At 40.8% G+C, this 15,595-nt stretch overlaps 1 protein-coding gene across 5 annotated transcripts in view; it reads left to right on the top strand.

Moving 5' to 3' along the window:
- Nucleotides 1–15,595, top strand: part of ITPR2 (inositol 1,4,5-trisphosphate receptor type 2) — a 289,774-nt gene that overhangs the window by 235,130 nt on the left and 39,049 nt on the right. For 4 of the 5 annotated variants that reach the window (XM_074826452.1, XM_074826451.1, XM_074826450.1 and 1 more), the window contains 5 exons: nucleotides 2,474–2,599; nucleotides 5,376–5,551; nucleotides 6,849–7,013; nucleotides 9,126–9,321; nucleotides 11,398–11,490. In XM_074826452.1, coding sequence (XP_074682553.1) covers nucleotides 2,474–2,599; nucleotides 5,376–5,551; nucleotides 6,849–7,013; nucleotides 9,126–9,321; nucleotides 11,398–11,490 — 756 coding nt within the window. Of the gene's footprint in view, nucleotides 1–362; nucleotides 430–2,473; nucleotides 2,600–5,375; nucleotides 5,552–6,848; nucleotides 7,014–9,125; nucleotides 9,322–11,397; nucleotides 11,491–15,595 lie in introns of those variants that run through there. The other variant, XM_074826454.1, reaches the window with a different exon arrangement.

The following is a 15,595-nucleotide window of genomic DNA, read 5'->3' as shown; positions in this document are numbered from 1 at the left end:
GACTCCAAAAGTTAAAATGAGTGATGGATAAACTGGGTGTAGTTCTACTAAACTCAATAGAGTTGCACCTAATTAAGCCAAGGCCCCTAATATTTAACAAAAACATGTGTAGCTGCATATTTGAGGTTTGCAGATTCCTAAAAGACCATTTAAAAAACTTGTAAATGTCAGTTACTTAAAAACCTCTCTCACCAGTACCTCAGCTGCTTTAAATCTGCCCAACTCCCATGGAGTCAGTTCCCCTGGGCCAGTTCAGACTAGGCTGCAGTATGTCCCAGTCTGTTAGTCCATACTGATGTATGTCCCGTGGTAGTGGGAGAAGCACATGTACCACTACCTTAAGCTCCTTGCATATCTGACAGGCACAGTCAGGATCCTGCAGGGAGAGATCAAAGCAGGGACCTGAAGAGGAGGTGCAGTGAAGCCAAGCCAGGTACGCTGAGTTTCTTGTTTAGTTCACTGGTGGGCATTACAGCCGCTAACCCTTGCCAGAAATAGGGCTGCTGCTGATGTCCCAGGGATGGGAAGCTCCTGCCAGCTCAGCCACTGTCAACTCTGTCCTTTGCTTTTGGAGCAGAGAGTCAAGGCTGCAAACTAATTAAGCATCTACAGTGTCCTTTAGGGATAAGGAAGAAAGTTATATTTTATATATGTAGATATATATAAAAATGCATGAGAGCGATCACTTCATTCACTGCTCAAATGCAGATGCCGTTGGGGTGGCACATGTCAGATGCTCACAGCAGCAGCATGCAATTGATTAGGAAGGAAGGGAAGAATAGGATCTATGGTCAGAGCAGCAGGGAGTTTGGATAGTCAAAGCAATATGGTTTAATGTAGCATCCTTAACCTGATGGAAACATGAATGTTGGTTGCAGTTTTTATAAATGTTAATTCCCAGGCTGTAATTTTCAGAGGCAGTAGTAAGTCTTCAGTGTGAACCTTATCGGCCCAGGTCCACTTCCCTTGGTGGCACTGTAAGAACTTGTCTGTACTGACAAACTGACGTGAATAGAAGTTGAAAAATAAATAATTCCAGAATAACTCCCTATCTGCACAGTCTATTTGGGAATAAAAGTCACTGTATTTTAGAAAAATTTTTCCAGTAACGAAATCATATCTGGGTCTTGCTTAAGAAACTTAAATAGAAGAGCCCAACCCTACACTTATATAGAACAGACCTGCCTAATGCTATAAGAAAAGAAAATTTTTATTTAGAACAAATATTCCTCAATTTCTTTCATGAGTGGAATGGCCCACAAGCCTCCATGTGGTTTTTTTATTTGAAAAGATAATACAGGTTGAGGCTCGTTTCATTCTTTAGCCAAGTGCCTGTTAGCATTCAGTCTGTGTTGTTTAAATTGACAGATGGCATTTGCAATGGCTCCAAATGCTTAATTCTCAGCAGTCAACAGCGTAAGGTTATCACAATGAAATCTGACTATTTACCTAATCACAATTAAAGTCTGTTTAGACTAAAGCCTGAGACAGTCATATGCAGTTGAAGGAGTCTGCTGTTCATAAAATTTAGCTGGGCACAGGCAAGTCAGGAGTATGCTCTGCATACTTGTGGGAGGTTCTTGGTACTTTAAAATCTAATTAATAGGAATACATCATGTTCAAATAGACAAACCTCTCTGGCTATAGATTTTTTCATAATATTGCACCTAGAATCTTGTTTTAAATGTTCATTTAAACACACTGTAGTGCAGTCATGTATATGAAGTGCTTGCCTGGGTCTTAGTACCCTCTGATCTTGTTCCTAACCTTTTTGCTGAATCGTTAATGTGACTGGACACAAAATCTTAACCCTGTTTTGCCCTGTTTCCCTTTCTAGTCTTTTCTAACTAGGTTATAGGTTCTTTAGGGCTATTTCTGTGTATTTGTACAGCACTTCACATACGGAGATCCTGGCTTCATACTTTCATAGAACCAAATCCCAGTCAGATCAAATTTCACCTGTTCCCCAAAGTAGATCAAGATGTATTTAGTTTGACAGAGGTGGGGAAAATACCACAGTTCTGAAACCTTGCCTATTCCATTGTTCTTTGAATAATGTCATCAGTGCACTTGGTTCAGATGGGTCATCTGCATGATCCGCTCTGGATCTTCTGGTTGACTGGCATGCAGAGTGCTAAAATCTTACCTGTTTGCTTGATTTTGTGTCTCCATGCACAGAGACTACAGTTTGAGATTCAGGTGGAAAGACTTTCACAAAAGGTCCAGTCCTAAAATCTTAGCAGAGGCAAAACTCTCATATCTAATAAACTGTATTGGGATCTTTGGGTTAAACACTGTGCTTGAAACTATGTTTTATGGCAAACCAATGTTTAATATTTGTCTATTTTAATTAATTTTAAAGATCTGCATATTTTCTTTATTAATCTGAATTTTTTAATTCTCTTGAGACCACTACTGTTTGAGTTCCTGCCTGCTTTCATTTCACTGATTGCTGCTCTTCTCCCCTTTATAGATAATCCACCCCTCTTTTGGTTCTCCAGACACATCTCTCTCTGGGGGAGCATCTCCTTCAACCTTGCTGTTTTCATCAATTTAGCAGTTGCTCTGTTCTACCCATTTGGAGATGATGGAGATGAAGGCAAGTGGACTTTGGTTTTATTTTTCCCTTTAATTTTAGGTGCTTTCAATTCTAAGGAAGAAGTTACATAAAAATGCATCTTCAGGTATGCTCATATCTGCAGAAGCCATTTAGTATCTTCTAAGTAGGTACCAGATGTTGTCTGAAATGTGGTTAGTTGATCTTCAGTGTGTCACATGGCCTGTGCAACATGAAGTAAAATGGACAGAACATAGCTGCTAAGCTGAAGATTATCTATATGAGTCGGGTTTTGTTTGGGTTTTTTTTTTAATATTGCCGTATTGCAGTGTACTACTGCACACATTCAAATACAGCTTCTGAGCTGAAGAAGGATTTCTGGCAGCAGAGGGACAGAGATTCCTTAAAACTGATCAAATTGAAGACTTGCAGTCTTAAAAACATGGAATAGAATTATTTGAAAACTAGCTTGTTAACTTTTGACTATTTTGTTTATTGGGATAAAAGGACGTAACTGTTGCAAAGGATAAATGCATTATATAAAAATATGCTTAAAACCTCTGCTTTATCACATGTCACAGGAAATACAGCAAATAATAAATTTCATTAAATAAATGCAGCAGACTAGCAGGAGGCCTCTTTGAATACAAAACAAGCTTAATTGGGATAAAGGAGACTAAACAGTTCAGAATACTGGTAATAGGAGTAGAGCCATTCACCTCTGGGTCTTTGATTCGTGTCCAGTCCAGTCAGTAATGTGACTGAAAGTCACCTCTGTCTGATGGCATTTGAACTGGGCTGGTGGAAGCAGCTTTTCACAAACACATGTATCTGACTAAACAGAAAGGCAGCAGATTAAAACATATTGGCATGGAGACCATGTGGCCCTTTCACCCTACGGGGTGGTCTCTGCAGGTCATGGCACAGGCATCTCCACAGCCTTGTGAAGCAAAGTTTACAGGACTGTGCCTTGTTAAAAGGAAGTATTTGTAATTAGTGCTTTCCTGCTTGTAAACTGAAGTCTCTCAGTGCACACACATTAGAGCCCATGCAGGCTGAGAGGAGAAATAAAAAGTTAAAAATAAACCTTTTAAGCTACTAAATTTTAGCTGATCTATACTCACAGAAATCCTCTGGTCTGCAGTCAGTAGGTATTAATACTTACTTTGAACAGCAGATTTACATAGTATTAGTTTAAGTGGCCCCAGTAATCCAGTGATTTTAGTGATAGTGCATTTCAGGATTCCAGTTCCTATTGCTTGTAAAAGCAAAAGCAATTCCTGAGCAATAAACAATAGGTGTGGCCAAATGGGATTAGCAGGTCATGAGGCAGCCTCCTTACTTCCAACCTCTCCCTCCACCAAAAACTGGTCTCTCAAATGGAGTTTGTCTCCCACTTTTCCTCTTTACCTTGTGTAAATCCTCCCATACTCAAATGACTGAGGTGCCTGGGCCGATCTAATCATACCGAGATTGCTTCCTTTCAGTAGATTTCTGCGATTCTTACATCCTATGACATAAGTGAAATTGTGCTCCAGATGAGAACTCCTTGCCTCCAGCATGCACATCTGCATACATTACCAGTATGGGTTCTGTGACGTGAATTTGTTTGACCTGCAGTAGGGAAGAAAGAAAAATGGTTTGTTAAAGAAACACTGAGTGCTTTGGCCTCACCTTTCAGATCCACTTGGAAGTTTTTTTTTAGGTTCCATTAAAAGTTTCCAAACCTGTTGGCAAAGAAACTGACAGAACTGACCTTGAACCTCTTGCCAAGGATATAAACAGACTTTGGAAAAGTTGGGATGCCATGTGAATGTTGAGGCTAGGGCCTCATCTCATTGTTTTCTAATCCTGCTGATGCTGCTCAGCTGTTTATCTGTTGCCAGAGAGATAGCATGATTTCTGTTGTGAGTCTAGTTAAATTTTCTATTCCCTTCTCCCCCATCACTGACCTCTCAGTTCATCTGATAACAATGGAAGTCAGTGTACAAGTGTGACAGTGCCCTGAGATCTGAATGTGCTTTTTATATCACAGCAACATGGTGTGTTTCCAGGGCTTTAAGCAGAGGAGAGATGGAAGATAGGGGCATCGCTCAAAACTCGGGGAGAGCCTGGAGCCAGCATCTTGCAGAGTGGCAAAGAGACTGATTCTGAAGGCAATGGCTCACATGCCCGCAGGAGCTCAGCAAGACCTGAGACCCACTGCCTCCCCAGGAGCAAGGCATTCAGCTGCTCTTGGCAATACAGATGCTGACTGTTCCTGCTCAAGTCTCTGTGGCTGCCTCCTGCTGTGACAAGTGCCTTGCTCCCGTGCAGAGGCGGAGGCTCCCGCTCAACACCTGCAGCTGTTCAGAAGAAAGCTGCTTTTATAAAACTGGGGCTCTTTGGTGCTGTTGGGGATCGAAACGTGACACTGCAGCATGGTGCCACTTGCTGCACTGCCCCAAGGACCGGCTATTACTGTAGCTGAGCAATCATAGAATTAGACCGGAGGAGCCCTAATGATCCTTGCAGAAGGGAGCTGATTAGTAGCTTGCTCCAGGAGAAGGGTAAACTGTTTCATCTCTGAGCACTCCTTGGATTTTAATGGAAATTTCATTAGCTGCTCTTATTATTTATTACCTGTGCAAAAATCAACAATACTATGATAATAATAGCTCTTGCTGCAATTAGGGCAAGTTGTGGTCAGCAGTTGTGATGCATGAATCACACTTTTTGTTAGCTGTATTGGCAAAGGAATTGGTCTTTCAGATCTGTTTCTTGGTGAAAAATGGAGTCTCCAAAGATGCCTTTCTCAAATCTCCCTTTTCCTCTACAGGCACGCTCTCTCCGTTGTTTTCAGTCCTCCTTTGGATAACAGTGGCATTTTGCACAGCAATGCTGTTTTTCATCTCCAAACCTGTTGGTATTCGACCCTTTTTGGTGTCTGTTATTCTCAGGTCTATATATACTATAGGGCTTGGTCCTACCTTGATACTTCTTGGTGCTGCTAATGTAAGTACTAAAAAAGCAATCAGAATTTCCCTTTCAGAAATGGAGATATTAAGAGTCTCCTATTTAAGAAAGCCCTTGATGAGAGATGTGCAAAGAACTTCTTTTTCTGGTTCACTGGCTAAGCCAAAAAAAAAAAAATTATTTCCACTCATTGTGAAACAGCAGTATCAGCGAAGTGGGAAGCTAAGGAAAAAGCTGTTTTGGTTTTGTGCATATGCAAATATTTTAAAAATAAAAACAATATGAAATTTAAAGAAATATTGCTGAATATGGGCAATCAAATTTGCAGTTTCTCATGTTAAAAGAATAATTTTCTCTACCAATATGCTCAGCAATACTGACTGAAATTTCTGAGATGTTTCTGTGACCTTAAATATATTTCTGAGAGGAAAAAAGTTTTCAAAACTAAAAATTCTCTCAGCTCTTTACCAGATCTCTTAGACATGAATAAGTGTTCATGATAAACAGTCATGCTCCCAAGTCATCTATTTAGATTTCTGTCAGACTGCTACAGCTCTAATTCACCTTAGCACAAAGTATTGGGTTATTTGCCACAAGTTCTGTGAGAATTTCTTAAATACTTAAAACTACCCAGACATATAGTCAAAGGTAAAAGCAAGTAAGCAGTGTTTGCCCATGTCAAATTTGTGAAAGAAAAAAACATGTTGAGTCCTCATTGCTTGTCCTGGACTACCAAACAGATGAGGTTAGCCCCTTTCATATTTACTTCTGCGCCACTGTTCGCATTCAGGCAAAGCTGAGGAGCAATGGAGAATCTGATGCTGTTGCTGAAATGCTATACTTCAAAAATGCCCCCAGTATTTTGTTTAGAGTTTTTATATTGAAAAACATGTTCTGAAGGAAATAGTAGATCTCACACACCCCCCACACACTTTCTGTTGTGTTACTGTTGTTCTCTTTGTAGTAGCATGCCTAGCTGCTCTTAAATAGTCTCAGGTCTAAACTCAAAATTGTTAGGAATTCACTCCCCAGTTGTTTTTTTAATGTCTTATGACATTAATCTCGCCCTACCTACTCGCTAATGTTATAGAAATAAATCACAATGTAATGAGGCACAGTGCAGTGTTACAGGGGTGATCTACTGCCACTTACTCTCATGAGCTCATTCCCAGTGTACCTTGGGAGCTGGATTTCCTTCATCTCACTCTAGCTATCTAAAAGTTGTGCATTTAGTCAAAGCAACCTATCTAGAGTTTTTGCACACTACAGCACTGCAAACAATAAATAACAGGATTTGTCTGATGGATTAAACCTAGCCTTTGTTACTCCCCCACAGCTTTGTAACAAAATAGTGTTTCTGGTGAGCTTTGTTGGGAACCGTGGAACTTTCACCCGTGGATACAGAGCAGTCATCATGGACATGGCTTTTCTCTATCACGTAGCATATGTCCTGGTCTGCATGCTGGGCCTCTGCGTGCACGAATTCTTCTATAGTTTCCTGGTAAGTATGTGCTTCTGTGGAGGGGAAAACTTTGCAAAAAATAGAAAATACCGTTACCCATGCAGCTGTCTTCAATTTCTTCCTGACAATCAAACCAAATCATGTGTATTTTTAGCATGTCGTTGTGTTGCAGCCCCTTAGGAGCTGCTGTTTTCGTTAGAACCTGTTTCTGTTAGGACTGATTTTATCTGTTTTAGAGTTGAAAGTTTGCCCCTTTCTTTTCAGTCATCATACAGCCCACGCCTTTCTCCCACCCTTCTGCAGCATACATATATTCTGTGTCCATTGTTCCTGTATTGTGTCAGTCATAATCTCTTTTGGACAGGAGTTGTCCATGGGTGTGTGCATCATACCTATACCAAAGGATCCCATTCTTTGTTCATCTTGCAGCCCTAATAAAATAAATCAAAAAGCATTTACTTGGGAAATGGGGATGGCCTCAGATTCATCACTAAATCTGTCCCACTTCATTTCCTTTTGTTGCCATTACCCATATGGAATGCCTTTTTATAGTATGATACTGGTGCAATGAAAATGAATCATACAAAATTACGCTAAACTCAGCTAACTGTTCCCTTCATGCTGAATAGCAGTAAAAGGTGTTTCACTGCTCTTGTTTTCTAGTCCTTTTGCTTTATACTAGAATGTGTGAAACTTATAGGGACACTGACTAAGTTGTGGTCATTTGCATGGGTTTATATTTTTGTTGTCATGTTTTTCTCAGCTTCCTGAACAGTAGTGAACTCCCAGCATTTCACAGAGGTGTGTTAAGCACACTAAAATTTTCAGGGGTTCTGTCCTTACTCTGGTAGAGCTCCTGTTGAAGTCAAGTTTTCCAGATCTTGACATTAAAGTCAGCTTTGAAGTTTGGGCAGAGGACCCAAGATTTTGTAGTTGTAGCTGCAGAACCCTTTACAAATGGATGTAACTCTACTGCTTGAAAAATGCACTGCAAATTATCTTTTATTCCTTAAATGAGTAAAGTGATCTCTACCTTAAAATACTTTCCAAAGTGCCAAGTAGTTTAAGAATCATTTTATGTACTTACTTTTTTCAGTGACTGCTATTGACCAATGTCCATGATTCATGGACGTTATAATTGTCCACGTTCCCAAGTTCCTTCCAGGTGTTCACTTTGTCATGGATATATTCTAAACTCTAATATTTGTTCCTCATTTTAAGCTTTGTCTTGTATGGAATGAATGATAACCATCCTCCCTCTTTCTTCCTTTATTATTAATCCTTTCACAAGGCTGTGGATTTCAGATCTTGTGAATTGTGGCTAATACCTTCTTCTGTGGACCATTTTGATAAATCAGAGTGTGTCACTTTATATCTGTAATCTGAGTGTTTTGAAGTGGAAATACATACATTATAGATAAGGTCCAGAGCACTATAAAACATCAATAGAATTGTAAGAGAAAAAAAGCTATAGTTTCTTGAAAAGCTCTTACCACATTTAATTGCTATTTTAGGCCTTTAACATATAAAGCAATATTATCTTAATGTGTACTTCTCTTTAAATACCAGGAAAGCATATAGTGCACGGTGAAGAATAGAAGTTTCTAGTTTTATACAAACAGTGCAATGAATTTTAACTTTGTCCTAAAAAGAGATGGCCCCGATCCTTGTACATGTGAGTGGCTTTTAAATGATGCCGTGAGCTCAAAGAAACAGTTTGCAGACATGTAATTACTTACATGCATGAGTGTATTTTTTGGTGGCAGCTCATGCATGTTTATCAGATGGGAGATAACATGAAAAATTATTTGTAGATATAGATCCATAGTATGAAGACACTGTTTTTTAATTTTAATCTAGCCTGGTTTTGAACATGGATCTTGGTAACTGTTACCCACCTCTGGATGAGGCTCATATATACTTTGTGACTTTGGATTTTGCTATCTTAAAATTTAAAGTTCTGTGCTAGATTTTCTCCTCTTATAAGCATGCCCAGCTCCCACTGAAATCAGTGTGAATTGTGTGTTTATGAAGCTGAGAATTTAGAACATGGCTAGATGCATGTGTCAGTAATTCAGATTGTTTTCCTATGTAGCATCTATATATTGCCTCATTTGTATTCATTTTTCCTCTACTCTGTGCTTTTCCCAGCTGTTTGATCTGGTGTACAGAGAAGAGACATTGCTAAATGTGATAAAAAGTGTTACCCGAAATGGTCGTTCCATTATCCTCACTGCAGTGCTAGCACTCATCCTAGTTTATCTCTTCTCCATCATTGGATTCCTCTTCTTGAAAGATGACTTTATCATGGAGGTCGACAGGTTGAAAATCAGAACCCCTGTTGCAGGTATTTTTTTTATATTAAAATTTGCTTCTGACATACAGCTTTTCTGGCTGCCTAACCTAACTTTCATCTAAGGAGATTAAATTTCATTTGTATTTGTGAGAGCAGAACTAATTCCATATACCTTATAACTCAGTTAAGTCTCTGGGTAAAATTTAATGTGTATAGGGTTGTTTTAGACTAGGCTTATCTGTTGAAATACTAAGATCTAACACTCACATTTGATTTATGATGTTTTCTTTTTGAACGCATGCTAATATTAAAAAAAAAAAAAAGCTGGTATTTCCCAAGTATTTGGAAGAGCAACTCAAAGTGAATTGATTCTATTGGTTCTCATCCCACCTTAAAAGCAGCTCATAGTATTTTCTGTACTATCTGAAGCATGGTCAATCGATGTATTTATTTGATTACTTTTTAAACTTCATCCAGCAGAAATTTATTACCGAATCCACACTTCTACTGATAGGAGGTTTCCTTGGAGCATCTTTTAAATTCAGTGTATATATCACAAACATCACCATTAGTGGATAATCCTGGCTTCAGTAAAATCATTGGGATGTTTTTAAATAGTTTTTAAAAGGCCAGGATTTCAGCTTTCTGAAATGAGAGATTTTAGCAATGTGAATAGAGAGTTACAAACTTGCTTTGCTACTAAAAAGACAGGTCTGGTCTGTTGAGATCTTTGTATATCCTGCCAACCAGCCTGCTGGGAGCATGGACAGAGAAGTAACAGTATGCACAGAGATATCTGAGAATAGCTGTGATTAAATTCCTAGAGGCATGATTTTCCCAAATGCTGAGCTCTTCAGACCTGTACACAAGCACAGAACAACTAGTTGAATCCACCCTGGACTGTGTGCACTCAGTGTTTGCCAGCCTTTTCATAAATTTGTTATTTCAAGATCTAAAGCACACAAACAAGGCAAAGGTCATTCAAGACCCCTTGGTGTACTCATGTAGCTGGTTTAATACCATATGAAAAAAAAAAAAGGAACCTGACAGATTTCTTTAACACACCTTGATTTATTGCCACTGATCATCTTAAAAGAGCTAAGCTGGCTTATATTTGACTTACCATTCATTTTTGGGACAGAACTTATGATGTGAAGTTTGAATTTGAAAGGTAATTGTGACCATCATAAAAGAACAGATGCGAGACTACATGCAGCACTGGTCTAGTCCAGTGCAGTAGTTCCTGTGTATGTGTGTTTTTTCTGTTGGGTTCCTGGCAGATTTTTGTGGTGTGGGTATATTCTTGCTGGCTTTATACATTGCCATTCCTGATCAAAAACTCATCAAGAAAATATGCTGACTGTATACTGATGGAACATCATGCATCCCAAGAAAAGTGTTTTAGATTTTTTTCTTCATAAAGTAGCACAAAGAGAAAGTCAGAGTGGATGTTTTCTGTGTTACACAGATTGTCTTAGACTGTTACTTTTGTTGTATGATTTTGCCTTCATTTTTTATTCCTTAAACCTTTTTGTATCTCTGATTTGAAATGCAGAAAATTGTTGAAGATGCACAAGATAGAATTGGTTTGATAAAATCAAGCTGATGTATGCATTTACCCACTTTGGGAATGTTAAATTAGTGTTTTACACAAACCCATACATATTTACAAATGAGTACCAAACTGTGTTATAATCCTTGAAAACTCTTAAATATTCTGTATTCAGGATAACTGAACATCAGCTTTATGTCCTTCTTGTCAGCTTTTGTGAATAATTTATCTAATGGTTTTAAAACTGACATTATTTTCATATTTGACAGTTGTTTCTTGCTTTGAATATATTTTATTCTAACCAGAAGTAGCAGCATTTGATGTAGATTCATTAATTTCAGGAGAAGAAGTGGGAATAGCTGTGATATACAGTAAATATAACACTGTGGTTTTGTTCCTTGTGATTGCTTTGAACTCTTGGGGCAGACTGTTTGAGGAAGGAGGAATTGGTGGTATAATTTGTTCTGCTTTTTCTTCTCAACTTTTCAATTCAGTGATTCACTTCTAGAAAATAATGATTTAAAACTTAGTATCAATGTAGTATCTGCTTTTTTGTCAATATCCTGCTTTTTCAGGTATTGGTGAAGTCCCCACTACAACCCTCACATCAATGATGGGAGCCTGTGCAAAAGAGAACTGTTCCACAAGCATCCCAATTACTAACCGAGGTTAGTACAAAAGTTCCTCCAGACTGGTGATCAATTAGAACTGAGGGATTTCTGTGTTATTATTGTGGAGACTTTTGCTACTGTTAGAATTGATGATCATTGTTTTAAGTTGGAAGTGCTCAACTTCTGCAAGCCTTGGAACTTAGCTGGCAACTTGCCTTTAATGTGAGTGCTTCCCACACCTGATTTCCAATTGCATTGACATTACTTTTGTTACTAAAAGAGCTTTCTGAATCGTTATGCTTGAATGTACAGGTTGCTTCTTTCCAACTGTCTTTGCTGAGAGAAAAAGCTTGTGGCTTATCTGCATCATCCTCACCTGCACACACTGAGCCACTATTAGATCGATTTAGGGCCACATAGGTTTATTTCAATGGCATAGCATATATCAGTAAGCTTTTGTGTATACTTTTTACATGCATCTAGGCCAAGGTTGCAGTGTAGCTGGAACACCTAAGAGTCCAGATCCAGGATCAAGTTACTATGTCTTAACAAGTTACTGTGGCTCAGCTAAGCACAGGCAGCAGTCCATCTGTGGGTTCTTAGCTTGTGGCAAATGCAAGGAAATACAGACTGTTGCAAGCCTTTCTCACAATAGATGTCTTGCTTTGTGCTTGTGGCAAGTGAAGAGCTTAATTGCTGTGGTTCAGCAGAGGAGTCCACCTGGTTTTGCTTTGATACCTGCATTATGAATCTGATCTGTATGTCAGAAGGACTCTGTCAACTTCAAATATGCTCAGTTAAAATAAAAGGTCTGACCAGTTGTCATGATTTGAGCCCAGAGGGAAACTGAGCACCACACAGCCACTCGCTCACCCCTTCCCCCTCAGGACTGGGAGGGAGAAAATAAAGCAAAAGGCTCAGGAGTAGAGATAAGGACAGAGAGGGATGAGTCACCCATTATGGTCTCCATTGTAGAAGAAAAAGAACATTAATTTAATTCAAACACTAACAACAACAACACATAACAGACAGATTACGACAGTGAGAAGCATTACCACATCTTAAAAACACCTCTCCTTCTTCCTGGGCTCAGCTTGGCTCCCAATTTCTCTACCTCCTGCCACCCAGCAGCATGGGGGGCAGGGGATGGGGGTTGCGGTCAGTCCTGCCATTCCTTTCTCCTCACATTCTTCTGCTCCAGCATGGAGTCCCTCTCACAGGAGACAGTCCTCTGTGAACTCTCTCCAGCGTCAGTCTTTCCCATGAGCCACAGCTCTTCCTGAGCTGCTCTGGTGTGGGTCCCTCCCACATGTTGCAGTCCTCCCAGTGCCGAATTGCAACAGCAGGGGCTTCTTCCCGCAGAGTCCCGGCCTTCTTCAGGTGCAGCCACCTGTTCCAGCATGGGGTCCTCCATGGGCTACAGGTGGGCATCTGCTCCACTGGTGACCTCCATGGGTGGCAGTGGGGCCAGCCCTGCCATCTCACCCCGGGCTGCAGGGGGCAGTCTCTGCTCCAGCACACCTCCCCCCTCCTCCTTCTTTCTTCCACTGACCCTGGTGTTTGTATCAGTGTCCTACTTGCAACTCCTCCTCCCAACTCCCGCTCCTCCTCCCAGATTCCCCTTCTTAAATACATTATCACAGAGGTGCAGCCACTGTCACTAATTAGCTCGGCCTTGGGCAGAGGTGGGTCCAACCTGGAGCCAGGGGAGCTTCAAGAAGCTTCTCACAGGGGCCACCACTGTAGCACACAGCCCCATCCCCACCCCACCCCCTCCCACAACCAAAAACCCTGCCACACACACAAACCCAGCACACCAGTGTGTCCTGCTGGGGCAGTTACCAGATATTGGGACAGGAAGGAATTTTTCCTAGATCAAGCTGGCACAGTACTTTGCTTTCTTCTGTAGTTTGAGGCTACAGGGTCACTCAAGAGTTTTGTTGGCCAAATGCACTGCTAAGACAGGGACATTTGATGGTGCTACTCTATCTCTCCTACACTCTTCCTGTGGCACAGTCTAGTTGTGGTGTTTGGTCTTTCACTACAGATGTTAAGTTTATTTTAGTGTGTTGTGGCCTTTGCAGTGTGGCTGTGTGCACAGTGGATGGTCTACAGGCTTAAAATATTTATTGCCACAGTTGCCTGTGGTTGCTGGGAGCTGAAACTGAGGACATAAGTGGTCCCTTCCTATCCTGTGTGCCAGTATAATGCTGTTTCATAAGCTTTATTCTTCCACTACTAATTTTTGAGTTTTTAGGATCAAGGGCTTCGGGGAGAGGACTATAAAAGCAGGCTTTTTCTTCCCATCTGGTGTGTAAATAGGACTCATAAACAACATGGAAAACTGCCTGACTAGATAGAGAAAACAGTCAAAGAGCTATTGGCAAAGCTGCTGCATTCAAAGAGTAATCAATCACTCAAAAGAGATGTGGTGTGCCTTTTGCCAAGCTCTTTAAATGATAAAAATCCCACATTTCTTATTGTTTGGATACTGTTTCTTTAAAATTAAACAATAATGAAAGGGGGCTATACAAGACATCTAAGTGCACTGTCACTTAATAGTAGAGAAGCTTTATGTATGCAGTAACATTAAAAAAAACAACATTCAGCAAGAACAGTTTTGCTCATCTTAGCTGGTGAATCACCTGTCAAAAAGTAGTGCTCTGCCTTCTGTCTTCTGGGACAGATCTCCCTTCTGGCAAAAACGTGAGTAAAGGCCTGAAATTTGGTGAGTTTTATGTTGTAGCAGCATTAAGAAGTCCACAGCTGTCTGTAGGAAACAAAACGTTCTCAGTGACATCTCCGGTCAAGAGTGGAGACATAAATACATTGCTCTTCAGATTAGTTAACTGCTCATCAGTTTGTTCTGATGAGACTCTGCTTCTTCCTTGAGTTTCACCGGTTGAGCATGTGCTCAGTCATTGCTCATGCTGGTGAGGGAGTTAACTGGGAGCCAGTCTGCTCTGCTCAGAGAGCATCCCCTGTCTGTAGCCTGCTTCCTTACTGCTTCACTGAGCCATCAGCATAAAAATACTTTGTCTCATCTCCCTTGGAGTCTCCCACTCTTCACACCAAAGGCATTTCCATATCACTTAAGTCTTTGCCTGGGAAAGTGCTTAATCAGTTAAAGGAATCTCACATCCTACAGTACATGGCTCTTTGTGCTCTGTAGCCCATAAAGACCTGTGCTAGAAAGGTGTACAGATATCTGTAAAAAGGGGCATTTTCAAAGACTCGGTCCACCCCCAGGCCTGGTACTGCTCTGTGCAAGTTCAGCTAGATCCACTTGTGTGTCTCCCCTGCCTGTGCTTGTGGTGGGCATCAGGCCCAGAAGCCAGGTAGCTGTGGGACATCAGATGAGGATTTCTGAAGTAAATCTTCCTATCATCCCACTTACTGCCTTCTGATTAACATTGTGAGGTGGTCTTAGTGCTAACCTGCATTACCTTTGAATTAAACAGAAGGCAGCCCACCTAATGCTATCTAGCCACTAATGGGCCACTCACCAGACTGAAGCTGGTTGCAAGTAAAACCTCCTGAACCTCAATTAGTGTCGATATTGGGTCCTTAGCAACAATTCGCTCTACAGATCCACTCCTTGTGGTAGTATGGGCATAGTCTGTGTCAACAGGGGCTGAGCCTGGGTTATAAGCACTGCTGAGCACCAGGGCAAACCAGCTGAGGCAGAACATGTGCCCATAGGGTTACCTGGCTCCCAGATGGAGGTGGGCCTTGTTGTTCCACATCTGGGAGTGGAAGTAGAGTAGACATGTGGATATCTGTACAGTCCCCAAGCCTACATTATTGCACTGAAGGTTTCTGCCAACTTTGGACTGTCTGCTGTCTGATTCTCTGTCAAAGATCTTGCAACCTGAACTTGCTCTTCTGGGTGCAATATGGGAGGCTGATTCTCTGTGTTGCAAGATGTGCCAGTCAGTTGATGAGTGATATCTTGCATCTCTCTGAAACATGGGCTTGCTCTGAATTTGCATCTCAGAGGACATGGAGCATTGTGAGTTAGGGTTTCTAGTAGGTAATTATCTCTTGTGTTGCAGCTTCCACTTCTCAGCCTTGGTTTATCCTCACCGTTCACCAAAATCTGACCTTCTGTTTTCAGCACCTGACACTGATCTTGTGGTAATGGTTTAAGCCTGGAGGGCAA

Source organism: Strix aluco, chromosome 5 (assembly GCF_031877795.1).
Source record: "Strix aluco isolate bStrAlu1 chromosome 5, bStrAlu1.hap1, whole genome shotgun sequence".
NCBI classification, from domain to species: Eukaryota; Metazoa; Chordata; class Aves; order Strigiformes; family Strigidae; genus Strix; species Strix aluco.
This window is presented reverse-complemented; position numbering and strand designations above follow the sequence as displayed.